This window comes from Euprymna scolopes, chromosome 22, assembly GCF_053919585.1.
Source record: "Euprymna scolopes isolate OS-2025 chromosome 22, ASM5391958v1, whole genome shotgun sequence".
In the NCBI taxonomy this organism is placed as follows: Eukaryota; Metazoa; Mollusca; class Cephalopoda; order Sepiida; family Sepiolidae; genus Euprymna; species Euprymna scolopes.
In genome coordinates this window covers 110,960,795-110,980,794 of record NC_136503.1, presented here as the reverse complement: position 1 = coordinate 110,980,794, position 20,000 = coordinate 110,960,795, and the positions used below count along the sequence as shown (strand labels likewise).

General features: G+C 34.5%; 1 protein-coding gene across 11 annotated transcripts in view; it reads left to right on the top strand.

Moving 5' to 3' along the window:
- The window catches only part of LOC145243643 (phosphatidylinositol 3,4,5-trisphosphate 5-phosphatase 2A-like), a 399,304-nt gene that overhangs the window by 337,549 nt on the left and 41,755 nt on the right, over nucleotides 1–20,000 (top strand). For all 11 annotated transcript variants that reach the window (XM_080106681.1, XM_080106678.1, XM_080106675.1 and 8 more), the window contains one exon: nucleotides 1,810–2,348. In XM_080106681.1, coding sequence (XP_079962807.1) covers nucleotides 1,810–2,348 — 539 coding nt within the window. The remainder of the gene's footprint in view (nucleotides 1–1,809; nucleotides 2,349–20,000) is intronic.

Genomic DNA, 20,000 nt, shown 5'->3' with positions numbered 1-20,000 from the left:
ACTCAGAAAACAGCAATTCTTCCCTCTTTGTTAGAAACGTTGCTTAACGGCCACTGTTAGAAACCCACCCAATACATGTCGCAGTAACATATATTGGGTGGCTTTCTGACAGTATTTTGTATAATTTTTTTTATTTTTAAATCATTGTCAAAACTTTTAATATTCAGGTGTCAATTTGCGGCCATTTTTCTTGTTCCCACATTACACTCGACACTGTACGTTTTTTTAACCGAATAAACATTTAAAAGTGAGTGAACCCACTAAAAACTTTTTCCAGATAGGTAGAAGAGTAACTTATCTTGCCTATGATAACGTTTATGTGTTATATTTTTTAATTTTTTACCACTTTGTTGTACCTCTGTGGATTGTAAAACAAACCAACTCTTCCTTTGATCAACAATGGTAACACTCTGTTGGCTCGTAACCACATATTATTCCATTCAATCCTATGTCTTGCAATCAGACTAGTACCTACATCACCCTGTGCTCCAATGGTATTGCCAAGTTAACAAAACCTTTGAATAACCTCGGTGTCGTTGCCATCCAAATATATATTCTCCACTTCTGAGTTCTCATCCATCTCTATTATTTTCTACATCAACTGCTTATCCTCTCTTAATATTCCTGCAATTCTACTTAACTTTGTTGTGTACCCAATGATTGCAAGTACCAAAACAACTGAATTCTTCTCAATTTCCACAAACTGGGTATGATCCTGTTACGAAAAGTGATTTGTCGATTAAAAAAAAAAAATTTTTTTTAATCGATGAGGAATAATTCTTTAAAAAAAAAATTTCCGTTTTTTTCCCCCTCTTTTACAGAATTGGGTTAACCCTACCAGACCAAGTTACCGATATACCGGTAATTTCCGAAAATGCTATATACCGAGCTACTGCTAAACCGGTATTTTTCCGACCATGTGTTTTTGTGGTGTCAGGGAGCTAAAAATAGCTACCCAATCGCTGCTTAGCACAAGCAGATTTATCAATCGCTCGATTTAGCACAAGCCTTACATTCTGCAAATGGCTTCCATTGTTTTGGTGGAGTTGTGAGTTGTTTTGTAGACTTAAAGTAGCCATGAAGCGAGCTAGTGACAAACCAAGCACTTCAACAAGTAAAAGAGCGAGCCCAAGGAATTTCACGGTGCAACAAGTTTTGGATAAAGTGACAAATTCTGATTCAGACAAAGGCGAATTTGATCAGGTGTTTGTTTCTGAATCAAGTAACACTAGTGATGATGAATATATCGATGAAGGAAAAAGTGATGATAATTCTGATGATGCAAGTGGACCTAGATAAAAATCGAGTGTTCAAAGTAGGGGGTGTGTCACTCATCCAAGTGATAGGGGAGATTCTGGTGTGGTTGATGAGGGATGGAGTCACAATTATGAAGCTCCAGATATAGATTTCAGAATTTTGTCAAGCACAGGTTCAGTAGCTCAGGTCTGGTAGGGTTAAGTTTATAAAAAAAAATTTTTGTTTTGGTTCAGGATTAATTCTTTTGATTGAGAACTTTTAAAAAAATTTTCCATTTTTTATTTTCAAAAAACAAAACATTTTTTGACTGAGGAATAATTGTTTAAAATTTTTTTTCCATTTATTTTCCTTTTACAGAATTGGGTTTAGTTAAAAAAAAAAAAAAATGTTATTTTCTTTTGGTTAAGGAATAATTCTTTAAAAAAAATGATTTCCATTTTTGTTTCCTTTTACAGAATTGTCTAAGTTTTTAAAAAAATATTTTTTTTTTTGGTTGATAAATAATTCTTTAAAAAAAATTTTTCCATTTTTTTTTTTTTTTTTCTAATACAGAATTGGTTTCTATTGATACGGAATATCATGATCCTGAGTTTTACCTTGCGGATTCTCCTCGGCTAGAGAAGCTAAACGAAGGACGCTATGTCAATGCACCCCCATTTAACGGATTTTCAGGAGTGGGTTATCCAGAGAGTCCCGCCACGGCTAGTGTTGCGACACAAGTCTACCACCCGGAGCCCCAGCTGTATGGAGATGCCTGGCCACTTGGTTCTGGAGACAAACAGGGCCTCATCTCCTCCATGGAGAGCTGTTCTGATTCTATGTTAGCTGTCCTCCCCAGGAAGGGGAAACCATACATGGGACAGTCTAGCCTGGAAGTAGGTCAGCGCCAGATGGTCCCTGTTCCTGTCCCAGTTCCTGTTCCTGTTGCCGTGACAACAACAACAGTAACGACAGGTGTTTCATCAGCAGCAGCCTCCAAGGTGAATGAGAATGCCGTTTTTAGTGGCGTCTCTTCAGATAACGTTGTCGCTGAACCGAGGGATGCCAGCAGTTTGGCGCCCCCGGTTCCAACTCCAAGGAAAACCAAACACGTAAGTGTCCCATCATTTTACTTTTCTTTCTTTTTGTTTTTTCTTTGTTGTTTTGTAATTTTTTCTTTTTATATTGATATATTGATTCATGTATATCAGTGATTCTCAATGAGGGGGCCACATGGACCCCAGGGTTCATTTAACATTACTAGGGGGTCTCTGTCATTTAAAATAAAGCATTGATGTAACCGTTTATTTTCTTTATTAATAAAAAAAAATACAATAAGCTATAAAGGTTCACTAATAAATGATGCGAGGAAAAGAGGTTGATAGGTCAAAAAAAGGTTACGAATCACTGATATATATGGAAGAATAGAAGCTGTTACAATGTAATTTTTTTTTAAACATTTTTTTATTAAATTTAATTAATTTTTTTAAAATTGAATTTCTTTTTTAAACTTAATTTTTATTTTTTCCTTTTTTTTATAGAAGAAAATTTATTAGCATGATGCAAATGATATTGTGCGCTTTTATTTTTCCTTTCAGATTTTTACAAAAATGTTTACTTATATTCTTGTTTTAAAAATGAAAAAAAAGACTTTCATTCATATATTTTTTGTTGTTTATTCATCGAATTACCTTGATTTTTGTTTTATATTTAACAAATTTTTGCTAAAATGTTAAATATCATAAAAGGTGTCAATTAAAACTGTTTTCTATATGAAATTTTCAAAGTAACAAATGGATTCTATTATTATTAAAAAATGAAGTTCAAGAAAGATTATCTTTGTTTTTTTCTTAAAATGCATTTTTTGTTGAAAAATATATTTTGAAAAAATTCATGATTATCTTTTTTTTCTTCTTTTTTCTTTTCTATTCTTCTTTTTCTGTTGTACAAATTCAAAACATGTTGGTTTTTTTCTCTCTTTTTCTTTCACTTTTATCTTTTTCCTTTTTCTTTTCCTCCTTTTTTTCTTCCCTGATTGCTTTTTGTCAAATTCAAAATGGTTGGATCCATAAATTAAACATGTTGGTCATTTTTTTTCTCTTTTTGACCTTTACCCTTTCCCTCATTTTTCTTTTTTTTTTTTTTTTTTTTTTTTTTTTTTTTTTTTTTTACAAATTAAAAATGTTGGCTACTTTTTCTCTTTTTTCTTTCTCCTTTTTCTTTTTTATTTTTTCTTCTTTCCCCTTTATTGTTTTTTAAAATTTTTTTTGTCAAATTGAAAAATTAAGTTAAATTAAAAAAGTTCAAGTGAGATTTCCTTTTATTAAGCATGGTTATGTAGTGTTTGGATTTTAAAAAAAAGTTTGCTTTTTCGAATTAAAAACTTCATTCTATACTGTATAATATTTAAAAATAAATATTGATAATTATATTTATACCTGCAGACACTAGTGTTTCATGCATACACAATCATCAGTATAGGAAATGATAATTACTGCTGGTCAGGAGATTCAAACCAAGTCACAAAGTCATCCTTGACTTTTTAAGCTAACATTCTATCTCACAATCACTGGCAATTAAGACAGGAATTTAGGGAAATCAAGTGCCTATAAATTCCAATTCTACCAGCATACATAGTAAACAGTCAGAGAGTATTCAAAAACCAAAGTCATGTCATTGATTGACCAGAGTACTTGGCAGCCATTTATGCTGGACAGAATTCACTTAGTTAATGTGAATATCTATCTTTGATCTACTATCATGCCAATTGGACAGACTGCGACTGAGATTGGATGGCAAATAGGAGCAGCACAGTCAGTCTTCTATCTCAACCAGTCTCTGTGGTTTGATGGGAAATCCACTTGGACACAAACAGATGCATATATCAAGCAATGGTGAGGATCATCCTTCTCTATCACTACAAGATGCTGCCTATGAGAATGACGGATCTGCGCAAATGGGAAGTTTTCAACAACTTTAGCAGCATTCTGTGTTGTCTGTAGCGCGTTTCGGTTTCTACTCTCTGCTGAAAAATAAACCTATGGCTCCTGCTGTCCGCCCTGCTTCAATGATGTCTCTAGCGCTTCAAACATGCAGCTCATCGTAAGGTCCTTTTTTTTCTTCTCTCTGCTTGGCTGGCTAAATGTGTTAGTGTACAGCTAAAGACTTGCTTGACAACAATTAAGGATGACTATCAATAGTGTTGCATAGGTAACGGATAATGCCGGGAAACCATTGGATGTATTGCATACATGCAAATTCGGGATCTGGGCAAAGCCAGATGTTAAATCTGATTGCTGCGCAATGACGCCACTTCTACATTCTGATCGAAGAGTTGGGGTGGAACAATGAGATAACATATATTTTTAGCCTGAAATGGAATGTCAAAGACAGGGCATTCCAAAGAAACAATTCCAACCAGAGAATGTCAGTATAAGACAAAATAAGGCACATGTAGTCGGTCAGAAGAAAGAAAGTAAATGATCGAACATTGTATAACATTTGTACTGTCACCCTGATCAGCCCACCCTTACCAGCCGGCCGACACCATCGCATCAAACTCACATACTGACAGAAGTCTTTCTTATCATATGCCATCAATGAAATGTAAATGAACTTTGTTGATTTAACAAGATGGTTTTAGAAACCATGACTAAAAGAATAGTAGCGTGGGTGCATTTGTTAACAGGGCAATCAATAGATTATATAGGCCGACTATATTACAATGGAATCAGGAATGGTTAGCTATATCCTAATCTAGACCAAGAGCGACAAAACTGGACTGCAATAGTTTGAGATGCAGTTCCTGTTCAGGAGGAAGCTAGCTTAATCTGACTAGCATGATAGACAGTATAAAAACAAAAAAATGTTTACCAAAGAGGATAAAAGGCAGCTGAAATAGTATTGTTAAGTTATTTTAGGACAAAAACCTAAACAAGGGAATGGCCAATATATTTCAGAGTTAGTGTGTAGGTGGGTTTTAGGTGTGGCCATGAATGTTACAACAGTATTTTATGACAGGTAGAAGCAGTTTTCGATGGACAACGACAGTTAAGAGTTGCTAGTGAGACACCATTGGCAGGAGTCGAGAGTTGGACTCTGTCGAAAACAGTTTGTGGCTCGAAAGTCCTCTGAAGGTATCAGAGAGATTGGAGTTAAAGTTGGGCAAGATTAGATCGGGCTGATAAGAAAATTGCTGGGGACTGACCTGACTAGACAGCTATCAACTGGCAATGTTCGGGTTCCTTTGTCTACATTACGTGATGGTATCATACACACACCTTAATTTATTTACATCAAATCGTGTTATCTTATCACAGCGCAATCACAAAGTACTACACCATTCACTATGACCATACAATTTCTACAGCTACGTGTTAAGAAAACTAAGCTGGATTAAATAAATGGCTTCATTCCATATTTCTGAATTCGACAGAAATTTTCTTGAGTTAGATAAGATACATGTAAAGGTCAAAGGTTATATCAGCTAAAATTCGTTATTTAGTCCATAGGACTGGATTGCTCTTGTTCCATCCGCCATGACTGGATAGAAGTCTTGATTCCTGAGTTGGACAAGATGCACCTGAAGAAGGTCGAAGGTTACATCAGCCGAAACGTTATGAGAATTGCAGCCCAGATTAGAACAGCAGTCAGACTAATCCAAATCATCAATCTTCGTCTCAAAAATTCTGAAACAATCGATTTACATACAAAAATAAGATTCTATTGAATTTGTAAATTTTTGATCGGTTTAAAAATTTGAATTTAATATTTTATTAAATTTGTAAATTTTTAATCAATTTAAAAATTAAAATTTTATATTCTATTAAATTTGTAAATTTTTAATCAATTTAAAAATTAAAATTTTATATTTTATATCTGATTTTTTAGGAAAAGTAATTTCTCAAAAAATCCATAAAAACATGATTATTATCAAGTATCCAGAATTCAACCTAATTAAAAAATACAGGAAAAATTTTATGATGTATGTAACCGTCATGGAATGAAAATGTCATATTCCAAAAACCACATAAATTGATCAGGTATGTTTTACATAGAATTTTTTTTCTTTTTTCTTTTTTTTTTTTTTCTTTTTTTTAGCAATTAATAGTATCTCGTAGTCATTACAAGGCTCATTTTAAAATTTTAGTAGTTCGAATTGAATTATTTCCCGTTATTTATTAAATATGGCGGATCAATACACAATGTTCTAGCTTCCTCATAAAATTTGTTTTTTTTTAAAGTTAAAAATATAAACTACACGATCAATTTATGTGATTTTTGGAATATGACATTTCCGTTGCGTGACAGGTACGTACATCATAAAGATTTTCTTTTATTTTTGTTTTTAATTAGGTTATATTCTGGACTTGCACCAAAATTTTTTATTATGTATAGTATATATAAAATATAAATTCAGGATTTTTTTAAATTATTATGGTAAACCAGAAGAATACCCGACTCAAAGATTTACTTCCTTAGGTCACTTATGTTAATGTAGACATTGGTTACCTCCCTTGCTTCAGTTACATGGTTACCTCCCTTGCTTGTGGTGATATAAATAGGAGTCGGCCATCTTGGTTTAGTCAGTTCGTTCGTACAGTTTAGACAGACTACAAGTGTCTCAACAAATGGTAGCAGAGATATCCCTCTGTGTGCGACAAAACGAAAAAAAAAAAAAAAAAAAAAAAAAAATTTTTTTTTTTTTGTACAGCTTGTCTGTAGCACTAGACAGATCGGATATCGGATATGGCAACTTCGAACAAACAACCTCCATTGTTGGAGGGGGAGGATGTTTACGAGAACTGGAAACAAGACGTTGAAATGTGGTCGTTGTTCACGGATCTTTCTGAGGAAAAAAAAGGGCCAGCAGTGTTTTTGACGCTACCACCGAATATTAGAGAATGTGTCCGTGAATTGCCAACAAGTGACATCGGCGGACGAGATGGCTTGAAGATCTTAATAAAGAAACTGGATGACATATATTTAAAGGATGAACACACGCGCGCTTACATGACTTTTAAGGAATTTTACACTTATAAAAGATCGTCAGGTACCAGTATAAATGACTTTCTTGTTCGTTATGAGTTTTTGTACCAAAGATTAAAAAAATTCTACATTATTCTACCGGAAGGAGTGCAAGCTTTTCTTGTTTTGAACGCGGTTAACATATCGGAAGAGAACGAAAAATTAGCGCGGACAACGTGTTCTGTTTTGACGTATCAAAACATGAAGGAATCGATAAAGAAAGTATTTGGTGACATTTATCGTGATGAAAATGTACCGGCAGTGAAATCAGAGCCCGAAATCGTCAACTATAATTATTCTAAACCGGGTAACAACAAAAGGCGTTTTCGTCGAGGACAATCTAATCCATGTGACCGAAGTGGAAACGTGTTGTTGTGTTACAAATGTCAGTCTCCGAACCATCTAATTAGAGAGTGTCCTAGAAATACGCCCAGGTTTACGGAAGCGACAGAACAAATACACATTACGTTGTTCATTCAAGAAAATATTTATTTGAACAGTACAAATGAAAAAATCTCAAATCTTGTAAAGGAAACATTTGGAATGGCAGTCTTGGATTCTGCTTGTACTCGCACACTGGCTGGCGAAGTGTGGCTTGATGTTTATTTAGATACTTTAAATGAAAGTGACCTGCAACTAGTGAAGTATACGAACTCAGACCGGAGTTTTTGTTTTGGTGATGGAGTGGCTGTCACAGCAATTAAAGTTGCTAAATTTCCGGTTACACTCAGAGGTATAAGAGTTTATATCGAAGCAGATATTGTGAAAAACGACTTGCCTCTTCTATTAAGTCACAAATCAATGAAGACAGCAGGAATAGTGCTAGATTTCCGGAAAGATATGTGCTGGATTTTTGATAAATGTATTGAACTAAAGACCACAACTTCAGGGCACTATTGTCTCCCCTTAACAAATAAGTTGTTGGATCATAGTGGTACTAAGAACATTGTATTACATGTTCAGAATTTTGGTCAGTGTTCTTTCACAGAAAAAAAAAAAAAGCAGAAAAACTTCATTGACAGTTTGCTCATGCCTCGAAGGAAAAACTTGTTTCCTTGGTTAAAAAAAGTGGCAAATTCAATGACAAGGAATTTATAAAGGCGATTGAGGAGGTTTGTGAAAACTGTCAAATTTGCCTTAGATTTAAAAAAGCTCCACTGCGACCGGTTGTGGGATTGCCTCTTGGCAATAGATTTAATCACACAGTTTGCATGGATTTGAAAGAGTTCATCCACAATGAGGTGTGGATACTACATCTCATTGATGCCGCTACCAGGTATTCAGCGGCAACATTGATCAAAACAAAGAAGAAGGAGGAGATCATCAAAAACATCTTTATGATGTGGATTACCTATTTCGGATCTCCTGTTCGTTTTCTGAGTGATAATGGGGGTGAATTCAACAACGAACACTATAGACAGATGAATGAAAAACTCAACATAGAGACCTGTACTACTGCCGCAGAAAGTCCATTCAGCAACGGTACTGTAGAACGTCATAATTTGATAGTTGCTGAGGCAATGAAAAAAACAATTGACGATGAGAAGTGTGAACCTGAAATTGCCTTGGCATGGGCTATTTGTGCAAAAAATGCCCTCCTCAATTACTCTGGACACAGTCCAAATGAACTTGTATTCGGTTTCAATGTAAATACACCCTCAATTCTGACAGACCAGTTACCTGCTATGGAGTCCTCTACTACAAGTGATATGGTGAGAAAAAATTTAAATGCTCTCCATAGTGCAAGGAGAAACTTTTTGGAAGCTGAGTCCAGTGAGAGAATTAGGAGAGCTCTCAGGTCTAATGTCAGAACTTATGCTGATGAAGATTATGCTACCGGAGACCAAATCTATTATCGGAGGCAGGGTTTTAAAGGATGGCGTGGTCCAGCAAAAGTGTTAGGCAGAGAAGGCCAGTTTGTCTTAATCAGACATGGCGGAGCATTTTATAGGATGCATCCGTGCCAATTGATGAAAGTGAATAAAAACAACGAAAAAAGAACAAAAAAAGCTGAAATGCTGGGAAACACTACAGAAGGGAAGAATGAATACCTTTCAGTTGAGGAGGAGGAGTTGCAGAATCAAGTGGTAGAAAGTGAAGATATAGACAGAGAAGAAGTTGTTGATAGTTCTACCAGTTTAAGAGATAAGACTGAAAAACCTGGCCGAAATAAGACCATAACTTATAAAATAAATGGAAGTGGGGAGTGGAAGAAAGGAAAGGTTATGTCAGTACAGCCTAAATCAACTGGCAAATATAGTCATTGGATCAATATAGAACCTGAGGATGAAAACGAGGATCAAGTTTGTATCAACTGGAATCATATTGATCATTGGAGAGAAGTGCCCCAATATACTGAACAGGAAAATGTAGTCCTGCTCACCGCTGATCAAGAGCAGTCGAAAGCTGTAATGGATGCCAAGCATAAAGAAATAAAAAACATGAACACCTATGAAGTATTTGAATGTGTGCCATACACAGGTCAAAAAACAATATCCACAAGATGGGTGATTACTGAAAAATTCAAGGATAATCAGAAAACAATGAAAGCTCGCCTTGTAGCACGAGGCTATGAAGAAAATAGTAATCTGAAAACGGACTCTCCAACATGTAGCCGTGAAGCTATGCGAATGGTCATGCTAACCGCATCAATAAAGAATTGGATGCTGCAGACCATAGATTTTACCTCAGCCTTTTTGCAAGGTGGTATTTTAGAGAGAGATGTGTACCTGAGGCCACCATCTGATGTTTGTCCTAAATCTCAAGTGTGGAAATTAAAAAGATGCATCTATGGATTGAATGATGCTCCACGGGCATGGTACAAGAGAGTTACTCAGGCTTTGATTGAATTAAAAGGAGTAGCAAGTGCTTATGATAATGCATTGTTTTTGTGGCATGATATTAAAGGAAATTTGACTGGAATTCTTGCTATGCACGTGGATGATTTTGTTTTCTGTGGAAACACAGAGTTTGAAAGGGATGTGATTGCAACATTGAAAGAAAAATTTAAGGTGGGATCTCATGAAAGTGGAACATTCAAATATGTTGGACTGAATGTTAATCAACAGGAAAATGGGATCACTGTAGAACAAGATCTATATGTATCTTCCATATCTCCAATAGAAATAAGCAAAGGGAGGATACTGAGGAAAAATGATGAACTGAATGAAGAAGAAAAGCATGAGTTGAAGAGACTTGCAGGTCAGATGATGTGGGTTTCAACTCAAACACGCCCTGATATAGCTTTTGATGTGTGTAAAATGAGCAACACTGGAAAGCATCCCAAAGTAAAAGCCTTATTTGAGGCGAATAAAGCCTTATCAAAATTGAAATCCAAGAAGGGTTCTATAACATTTCCAAAATTGGGAAAGCCCTCAGATTTACACATTTTGTGTTATACTGATGCCTCTTATGCCAGTCTGGAAGATGGATCTTCACAGGGTGGTTTTGTTGTCTTTATTGGAGGAAGTACTGACAAAATGGCCCCCATGTGTTGGGCGTCAAAGAAATTGGACAGAGTGACAAAAAGCCCATTGGCCTCAGAGACTCTTGCTCTGAATGAGGGAGCTGATGCTGGTGTTTTGACTGCGGTTATGATACAAGAGGTATTTCAGTTATCTAAATTGCCAGACGTTCTCTGTAAGACAGATAATGCATCACTTGTGGAGACATTGAATTCCAACAATCTGGTAAGCGATCGACGATTGAGAATAGATGTAGCAAGGCTGAAGGAAATGAAGAGTAGAGGAGAGATACAGATAGAATGGATCAAGGGTTGTGATCAGGTCTCTGATTGTTTGACCAAGGCAGGAGCTTTGTCTGAGCTTCTAAGGGACTTGTTAAATCAGAAATAAATTATTCACTTGAGGACAGCAGCAATGTTAATGTAGACATTGGTTACCTCCCTTGCTTCAGTTACATGGTTACCTCCCTTGCTTGTGGTGATATAAATAGGAGTCGGCCATCTTGGTTTAGTCAGTTCGTTCGTACAGTTTAGACAGACTACAAGTGTCTCAACAACTTACTCTTCTTGTTTACCAAGTTTGTACTAATTTTTTTTTTATTAAATTGTGAGATGGAAGTACAGAATAGTTAAGAAAGCTCTGTTAAGTATAGCTTTATAAATAACTAGCATTTCAGCCCGGTGTTACCCGGGTGTTTGGAGGTGTATGTTGAGCAAAAGAAAAAACGGTCAATTTTTTTAACTTTGACCCCTATTATGACCCCTTAACATTTATTGTTTTGGGCTCAAATCAAGTTATTAAGTTAGAGCCATGTCCAAGGAGCCTATATCTAAAATTTCAAGTGTTTAGACCCAAAATTGTTGGAGGAGTTTGGTAGAGTTCTCAAAGGTCAAATCGTTGAACTTTGACCCCTTAACAGTCAAATTTCTGTCCGAAAACGGATTACAAAGATTTTCCCAAATCTCAATACCCTGTATATCAAATTTCGAGTCTGTAGACTGAAAATTGACAGTTATTGTGTAGAGAAATGTACACAGACAGGCGGACGGACACACACACACAGACACGTTCACTTTTGTAGATATATAAATCTTCTGCACTATTTCGAAGCCATGCTGATATACTAACGTTATTCTTATTATGTGAATACATCGGACTACTGTTCTCATCTTGAGTGTCATTTTCATAACGTTTCAGTCGATATAACCTTTAACCTTCTTCAGGGGTATCTTGTCAAACTCTGGAATTTGGACAGAATTTCGAACGAGTTCAACAGAAACATTCCCGAGTTTGACAAAATGCACCTGAAGAAGGTCGGAGGTTACATCGACCAAAGTGTGAAAATTACACTCAAGATGAGAACAGTAGTCCGATGAATCCAAATACAAATAACCAATTCTCATCTCAAAAATTCAGAAATCAATTAACGTTATTATTTAGAAAGCCCTTCTTAACATGGAAAGAGGAAGGCTTTGTTAACTATTTTGTACTTTCACCTAACAATTTAATTTAATAAATCAATAAATTTGGGAAACTGAAACTCTCACCAAAAGTTATATTATGGGTGAAATTTAATATCAGGAACTAAATCTAACTGAACACCGTCTGCTACTGATTTTGAGTTCTGAATTTTTCTGGTTTGTCATTATTTTTTAGGTTTTATTTTACAATTTGAAAACAAAAATACAGAAAAAAAATTATGATGTACATACTTGTTAAAGAATCAAGCCATATTCTAAAAATCACATAAATTGATCATAACGTTTTTTAACTAAGAAAATCAAAATTTAGGATTTTTAGCGATTAATAATTTTGAATACAAACAAAATCTCAGTAGTCGAATTGAGTTGTCGCCCTTGGATTTTAACAATTCTAAAATAACGTGGTAGTTCCTAGCTACGTCATATTAAAATTTTATTTTCTTAATAAAAAAAACTATTTGATCAATATATATGATTTTTGGAATATGACATCTTCATTCCATGACGAGTATATATTTCACAGATTTTTTTGTATTTTCTGTATTTTTTTTTTTTTTTAAATTAAGTTTAATTTTAAATAAGAACCACTTATTTATTACTGAATACTAAATTGTTTTTGAATATTTATTCTTTTTATGAATTTCTATTTTCTGTTCAGATCTGTAAACCTTGGGCAAGTCTTTAATTTTTTTTTTTTTCTTTTCTTTTATTCTTTTCTTTTTTATTTTTTATTCTATTTTTTTTTCTTGAGGCAAAAAAATCCTGTCTGCTTCTTCATTAACTTTCGATTAATTTGCATCCAACTAAAATGAAATGCAAAACCTCCATTTTTATTTTACCCCCCCCCTCTTTTTCTTATTTCATTTTAGCTGAGGATAGGGCATTCTACCAGATGCAAGACATTCACCCACAAAATCATTTCAAGATTCTAACCATCTCTTTAAATGCAATTGTTTGTATCTCTCTCTCGCACGTGGTCCACTGGGTATATTTGCCAAATAGTTTTTGAATTTCTTTTTCATGGGTTCGATTGCTCTTATAATTACTGAAATGATGGAAATCTTCCTAAGATTCCAGTTTCTTTTTTTTTTTTTTTTTTTTTTTTTACACAGTGATCACCACTTATCAAGGCCCGGAAGCCACTCAGGGATAAGGGTTATTGCAAGTACATTACGTTAGTGTGGAGATTTGATGAAGTGTTTACTTAAGGGGGCGGTTCATTAGGAATTTATTAACATTGGACTTGAAGACATCCAAGTTGTAGTCCGGTGGGAAGCAGGCAAACGGAACAGAGTTCCACAGGCGTGCAGTTCTAAGAAAGAAGCTTTGTTCATGGAATCCGCATTTTGATTTAGGCACAGATAAAGAGTGGGGGAAATTTTTCACAGTGGATTCAGCTAGACGGGTGTTTATCGTGAAAGATTGGCGAGGGGGGACCAGAGATTGGAGTTCAGTTTTTATGTTGTATAAACCGTTTGTTTTTTTTTTCGTTATATTTTTTTCTTCTCTCAGTTATGTTTAACCCAGTATTTTTAGGGGACACTAACTTCTACTAAGGTTGCTTCTTTCTTTCTCTTGTCCCATGTCACTATGTCAGATTTAATAACTCCGTTTTCTAGGTACGGAGCTGTAGGAATTCACGCCGTGGTGTGTGCGTGTTTTAAATTATCTTAAATATCAGCAAAGAATTCGACACTCTTAACGGTGGTGTTGATCTTCTTTTTGATGCCAAAATTTTAAGATAATGCAGATTATTATGCGAACGATTTAACACACTGTGCTTTATTGTCCAAGTATTAATGCTCGAAAATGATGTGGCATCACGTTGAAATTTGCCAACATTAATCAGCATGAATCATATATCGTGTTAGGAATGAGACTACAAATACAAGTAGCAGGTGGGTGGAGTATTTAGTTCTCTCCCACTGCAAGAGGTCCTGGATATGACCCTAAACTATATCCAGTGGTGAGGCCCTAGCTTGCAGGATTTGGGGAGTGTGGAGCCACCCTTTAATTGACTTGAAAGCAACAAATATATTCTATTAAAAAATTGTTCTTCAAAATCACTAGATTCAGCATTAAATAACCTGAAAAGGGTTGATATGCCGTAAAACAAAAACAACCAACCCACTGCAAGAACTGTGATACCAGGCTCAAAATAATGGAATTGAGAAGTCAGCGTCCTCCAAGGAAGGGGGGGGGCACTCTGACTCTGCAAAAAGTGCCTGAACAGTCCTATTGGCATTTCCCAGCAAGGGCGTCTCAGGCGATTAGCAATAAATTAACCTCTCAAAGAGAGAAGGCAAAGCCTGGGAGAGTGGACCTCCAACTACACAGAATCAGCATTACACTGCAATCAACAGGGATCAGGTCATTACAGGAATGGTCTAATAATCTCTGTTGATTTTGGAGGCTCGAGGATAAAAATCCCTCGTTCCAAATGTAATGACTCCTATTTTTTTTTAATATTTTGTTCGACTGAATGAGAGAGGATTGCAAATTGCATTGTTATGATAACTGAACTTATGCATTCATAACTTGAAAGCTCCATCTCTCTCTCTCTTGCAGATATTGATGGTGTGAGACTACAAAAATAACACAAAGTTCTTTCAGGTAGCTCAATAGTGCAATACTATAGCTATAACCATTTCTTATAATGTACAGCTTCACCAGAAATAGGCTTTTATTTTATTGTTCATTTCCAAAAGTTTGTGTTTTATTGGCAACATTTGCATACAATTGTTTCGGCCCATAGGTAGTGGTTGTTTTTTTTTTTTTTTTTTTTTTTTTTACACTGTGGTCGTCGCCACTTATCAAGGCCCGGAAGCCACTCAGGGATAAGGGTTATTGCAAGTACAGTACTTTAGTGTGGAGATTTAATAAAGTGTCTACTTAAGGGGGCGGTTCATCAGGAATTTTGTTTACCTTGGACTTGAAGTAGTTAAGTATATAATAGTTCTTAATTATAATTATACTAGTTAGGCAGCTCATCAACATATGAAAAGCAAAAGGCTGATGTAATATATAAGTAAAATTTCTACCTGTCTAATTACCATGGATAGAAACTGTTTGAAACGAGACTGAAGTTTAATTTTTTTACATAAATAAATGCAAAAAAAAAAACAAAAAAAAACTTAAAACGATAACAAAAACCGTGGATACTTGCAAAGATTTTTAACATATAATTTTATTTCTTTTACTTTTATTAAACACCAACAAGACACATTACCACTGAGATGTAAACGACTCCAAATTCGGGGTTAGATTTATAGGGCATTACAAGTGGGGAGTTGTGTAAGAAGATATTTGCTAGCATTACATTTAAACTTATACGTGTTGGTACCATTGGTAGAGCAGAGAATGAATTTCAAAGGCAAGCAGTTTCCAGGAAGGGAGCTACGAGGTGCCTTCAATAAATTTCCAGACATTTTTTTTTTTGTTGTTGTTGTAGTAGACTCTTAAAAAAAATTCAGTATGTTATTGCTATACATCTTATGAGATGACTGACCAATTTTTATGATTTCAGGCTCAAATTAACAGCTGCAGCAGGAATTGGAACACACCCTACTAAAACCTGATTGTCATAGTTGGTGAATTTTAAAAATGCTATCTGGACATGAGGACATTTTAGAAGGAGGATATACAATAAAATTTTGTTTTAAACTTGGAAAAAATGCCACAGAAACGTATGGAATGCTTCAGACTGCTTTTGGACCATGAAAGAGGCTGTAACGAGGGTCATTGACCCCCTCACACAAGAGGACTTTCATGAGACCTTCCAGAACTTGTTGGAGCGGTACAACAAGTGGATTGCAGCCGGAGGAGATTACTTGGAAAGGGACTATCAATAAAAGTGCCCATACGAAGAAAGTTTGGAAACTTATTGAAGGCACCTCGTTTTAGAGTAAAAAGCTTCCCAGCATCTGGGGACCTATGCCGTGAAGGGGTGGGAATTTGCTGATTGATGGGTTGGTCACAATTATTTATGTCAAGAAGGGACAAGTGCAGCATTGGATGTAGGTGTGTAATCTTAAATGAAATACTGTGACGAGATTGAGGTACTTGCCCAGTTAATGATCCAATCTTCCAGCAGGTTATATAAACAGCCAAAAGACACCGAAGTGATTATCCAATCAGTTGTCAAATAACAAAATTTACTGAAAGCATGAAAATTTGAAACATTTTTTTTTTCAAACTAAAAATGACTTTTAAGACGCTATGGCAACACAAAATCTTCTCCCTTTCTCCATGTCAAGAATGGCTTTCTAAATAGAAAATCACTAGACTTTTAGTCAGTTAAAAACGCGCAAAAGTTATGACCTGTTGACTTAGAATAAACGCCTTATGCCACGTTGATGGTTGATTATGATTAAATTTGTGCTCATTTCTGCATTAAATATTAATAATATTAATATTAATCCCTAACTTTGCATCGGACGGATACTTAGTTTGCTGTACCTTATCGTAACAAAGGTCCATACAAAATTTCAGCCAGATCAGTTCAGTAGTTTCTGAGAAAACTTCTAGAGTAAATGTGGTATTATGGTGATTAATTCCATTAATCCTTAACAGTGCATAGTACGGGTACCATAATACTTAGTTTGCTGCACCTTATCATAACAAAGATCCATACAAAATTTCAGCCAGATCGGACTAATAGTTTTTAAGAAAATATGAAATGGACAAACAAAGAGAAATATATTAGAGAAAGATGCAGAAAATGCTGTATCTGCACATTACTAATAGTTTTTTTTTTTAAATAGAGAGCCATTCTTAATATGGGGAGGGAGGAGAATACATCATCTCGCAATTTTCGCTTAAGCATCTTTCGGCAGTTTTCATAACCTGCCGGAGAATGCCAGCACAGAATTGCCGGAGATTTGGTTATAAATTGGATAAGTACTGAAATTCTTAAAACAAATTTTTCAATTTAAATACCGATGCCATTTCAAGAATCATGTGATTCACAGTTTTTTGGGGGGTGTTTTTAAAAAAAAAAAAAATTGACATATAATAGTTTCAGACATTCATTATCTCGTTGGGGGGTGATGATGGCCGAGTGGTTAACGACACAGACTGACGACCTGGGTGTCCCAAGTTTAACCTGTTGCTGGAGATTAAGTTGGAAATTGGATAAGTACCGAGGTTCTTGGAACAAATCAGTTAAGTTCACCTTTCGCATCCCTGTGTTTACTAAGTCATTTGGCGGAAGTGACGTCCGACAAATTTTTAGCTACGGATGACCACAACTGTATAGAATGCACTTTTTTTTATTTTTTATTTTTAGATGCAAATATAAAAATAGAAGTTTTATTCAGTCTTTATTTGAACTCAATGGATGTTTTTTTCTTTTATATTTATGAACTGTTTTATTTTTTTATCAAATAAAAATAGAACTTTTATAATGAAATGTATATTATGAACTGCTTTCCAAACATCAGGTGTTGGTAATTTGTATACATAATCTATACATCTATAAAAGTGAACGTGTCTGTATGTGTGTCTGTGTACATTTCCCTACGCAATAACTCTGTCAATTTTTTAGTCTACAGACTCGAAATTTGATATACAGGGTATTGAGATTTGGGAAAATCTTTGTGATCGGTTTTCGGCCAGAAATTTGGCTGTTATGGAGTCAAAGTTCAACGATTTGACCTTTGAGAACTCTATCAAACTCCTCCGACAGTTTTGCGTTTAAACACTTTAAATTTTAGATATAGGTTCCTTGGACATGGATCTAACTTAATAACTTGATTTGAGCCTAAAACAATAAATGTAAAGGGGTCATAATAGGGGTCAAAGTTAAAAAAGTTGACCGCTTTTTTCTTTCTTTTTTTTTTTTTTTTTTTTTTTTTGCTTAACATACACCTCCAAAGAACCGGGCAACGCTGGGCTGAAATGCTAGTAAAGTATAAAAATACCACTTTTATAATAAAGGTTAGGTAAACGTTGCTATTTAAAATTAAAGTTAGTTTCATTTGAAAAAAAAAAAAAAGACGAGGTGTTTTTTTTTTTTACATTACAAACTTTATTTGAACTTATTAAACTTTTGCATACATAAAAAATAGTTTATCGATCTTTTATTATAATTTTTTTAAAATTTATTCAACGAAAAGTTTTTTTTTTGACATTTATCATGTATATTAATCAAATATAAAATAAACCGTATCCAATGCATGATATCCCCCCCCCCCCCAAAAAAAAAAATAATTGTCTTTGTTTATTTTTAACTTTTTAGCATTTGTTAATGTGTTCATAATTTGGAAATCACTTTCGAAAACTGTAAGAAGTCACGTTAGAAAAAATCTCATTATAAAGATCTCATTTGGAAAAATAAATTTTGTATTTTTTTTTTTTATTATTGTAAATTGGTTTATCATTTTATTGTTGAATAAAATTTCAAAGTGATAAATGGAGAAAAAAAATTGCCTCGAAAAGAAAAAACACCTCATTTTTTTTTTTTTAAATAAAACTAACTTTAATTTTAAAATTTCGATGAGTTCAAATAAAGACTGTTTGAATAATACTTCTATTTTTATATTTGCATCTAAAAAGAAAAAAAAAGGTACATTCTGAACAATTGTGGTCATACGTAGCTAAAAATTTAATTTGTTGGATGTCACTTCCGCAAAAGGGATGCGGAAGGTTAACTTAACCAACAAATGTTATGGTTTATATATCGATGCCATTCTAACACAGTTTTATTTATTTATTTATTTATTTATTTTTTTTTTTTTTTGACTAATATGAGTCGTAGAATTTCAAACATTCATCAACTCAATATGAAAAGTTGAAAAAAATGTTTCCCTTATTTCTGAATTTTTGAGATAAGGGTTAATAATTCGTATTATTTTGATTATTCAGACTACTGTTCTCATCTTGAGTGTTATTTTCACAATGTTTTGGTCGATGTAACCTCTGACCTTCTTCAGATGTATCTTGTCAAACTCGAGAATCTTTCTGTCCGATTTGGGAATCTGGGCAGAATTTAAAACGGAAAGCTTTATTTAATCCATGAGAATAGTATGTTCTTGTTCTGTCAGCCTTCTACCCAGTATTGGCTGATGGAACGAGAGCATGCTACCCCCATGGATTAAATAAAGGATTCTGTTCAAAATTCGATGGAGATTTCGGAGTCCGACAGAAAGATTCCTGAATTTTACAAGGTACACATGAAGAAGGTTGGAGGTTACATCGACAGAAATGCTGTGAAAATAAAACGTAAGATGAGAATAGTAGTCTGAAGAAATACAGATTATCAATCCTTCTTTTTCATTTTCTTTTTGATATTTTAGTTTGCAATTTTTTCCCTTTATTATTCTTTTTATTAATTTTTTTGCCTTCTTTTTATACTCCTTTCTCTCCCTTCATTCTTTTCCTGCAGTTTATACTCCTTCTTCCTTATTTTTCATCTTCCTTCTTTTTCATACTCCTTCCTAATACTCAGTCTTCTCATTCTGTTCTGTTTTCATCCACATCTGTTTTCTTTATACTCTTTCGTACTCATTTTTTCATCCTCTTTCTTCATTGTATACTCCTACCTCCATCTTTTTTTTATCTTCTTTATATCCCTTTCTTCTCCCTTTTCATCCTCTCCTTTCTCTTTATACTCGTACCTCCTAATTGTTTTCATTATTTAATTTCTGTTTATACCCTTCCCTCCTCATTGATCATTCTTGTGTCGTAATACTCCTTCCTCCTCCCTGCTCATCTTCTTTCTCTTTTCTTCTTCCTTTCTACTCTTCTCTTCTCTGCACACTCCTTTCTATATCTTTGTCACCCTTTTTCTCCT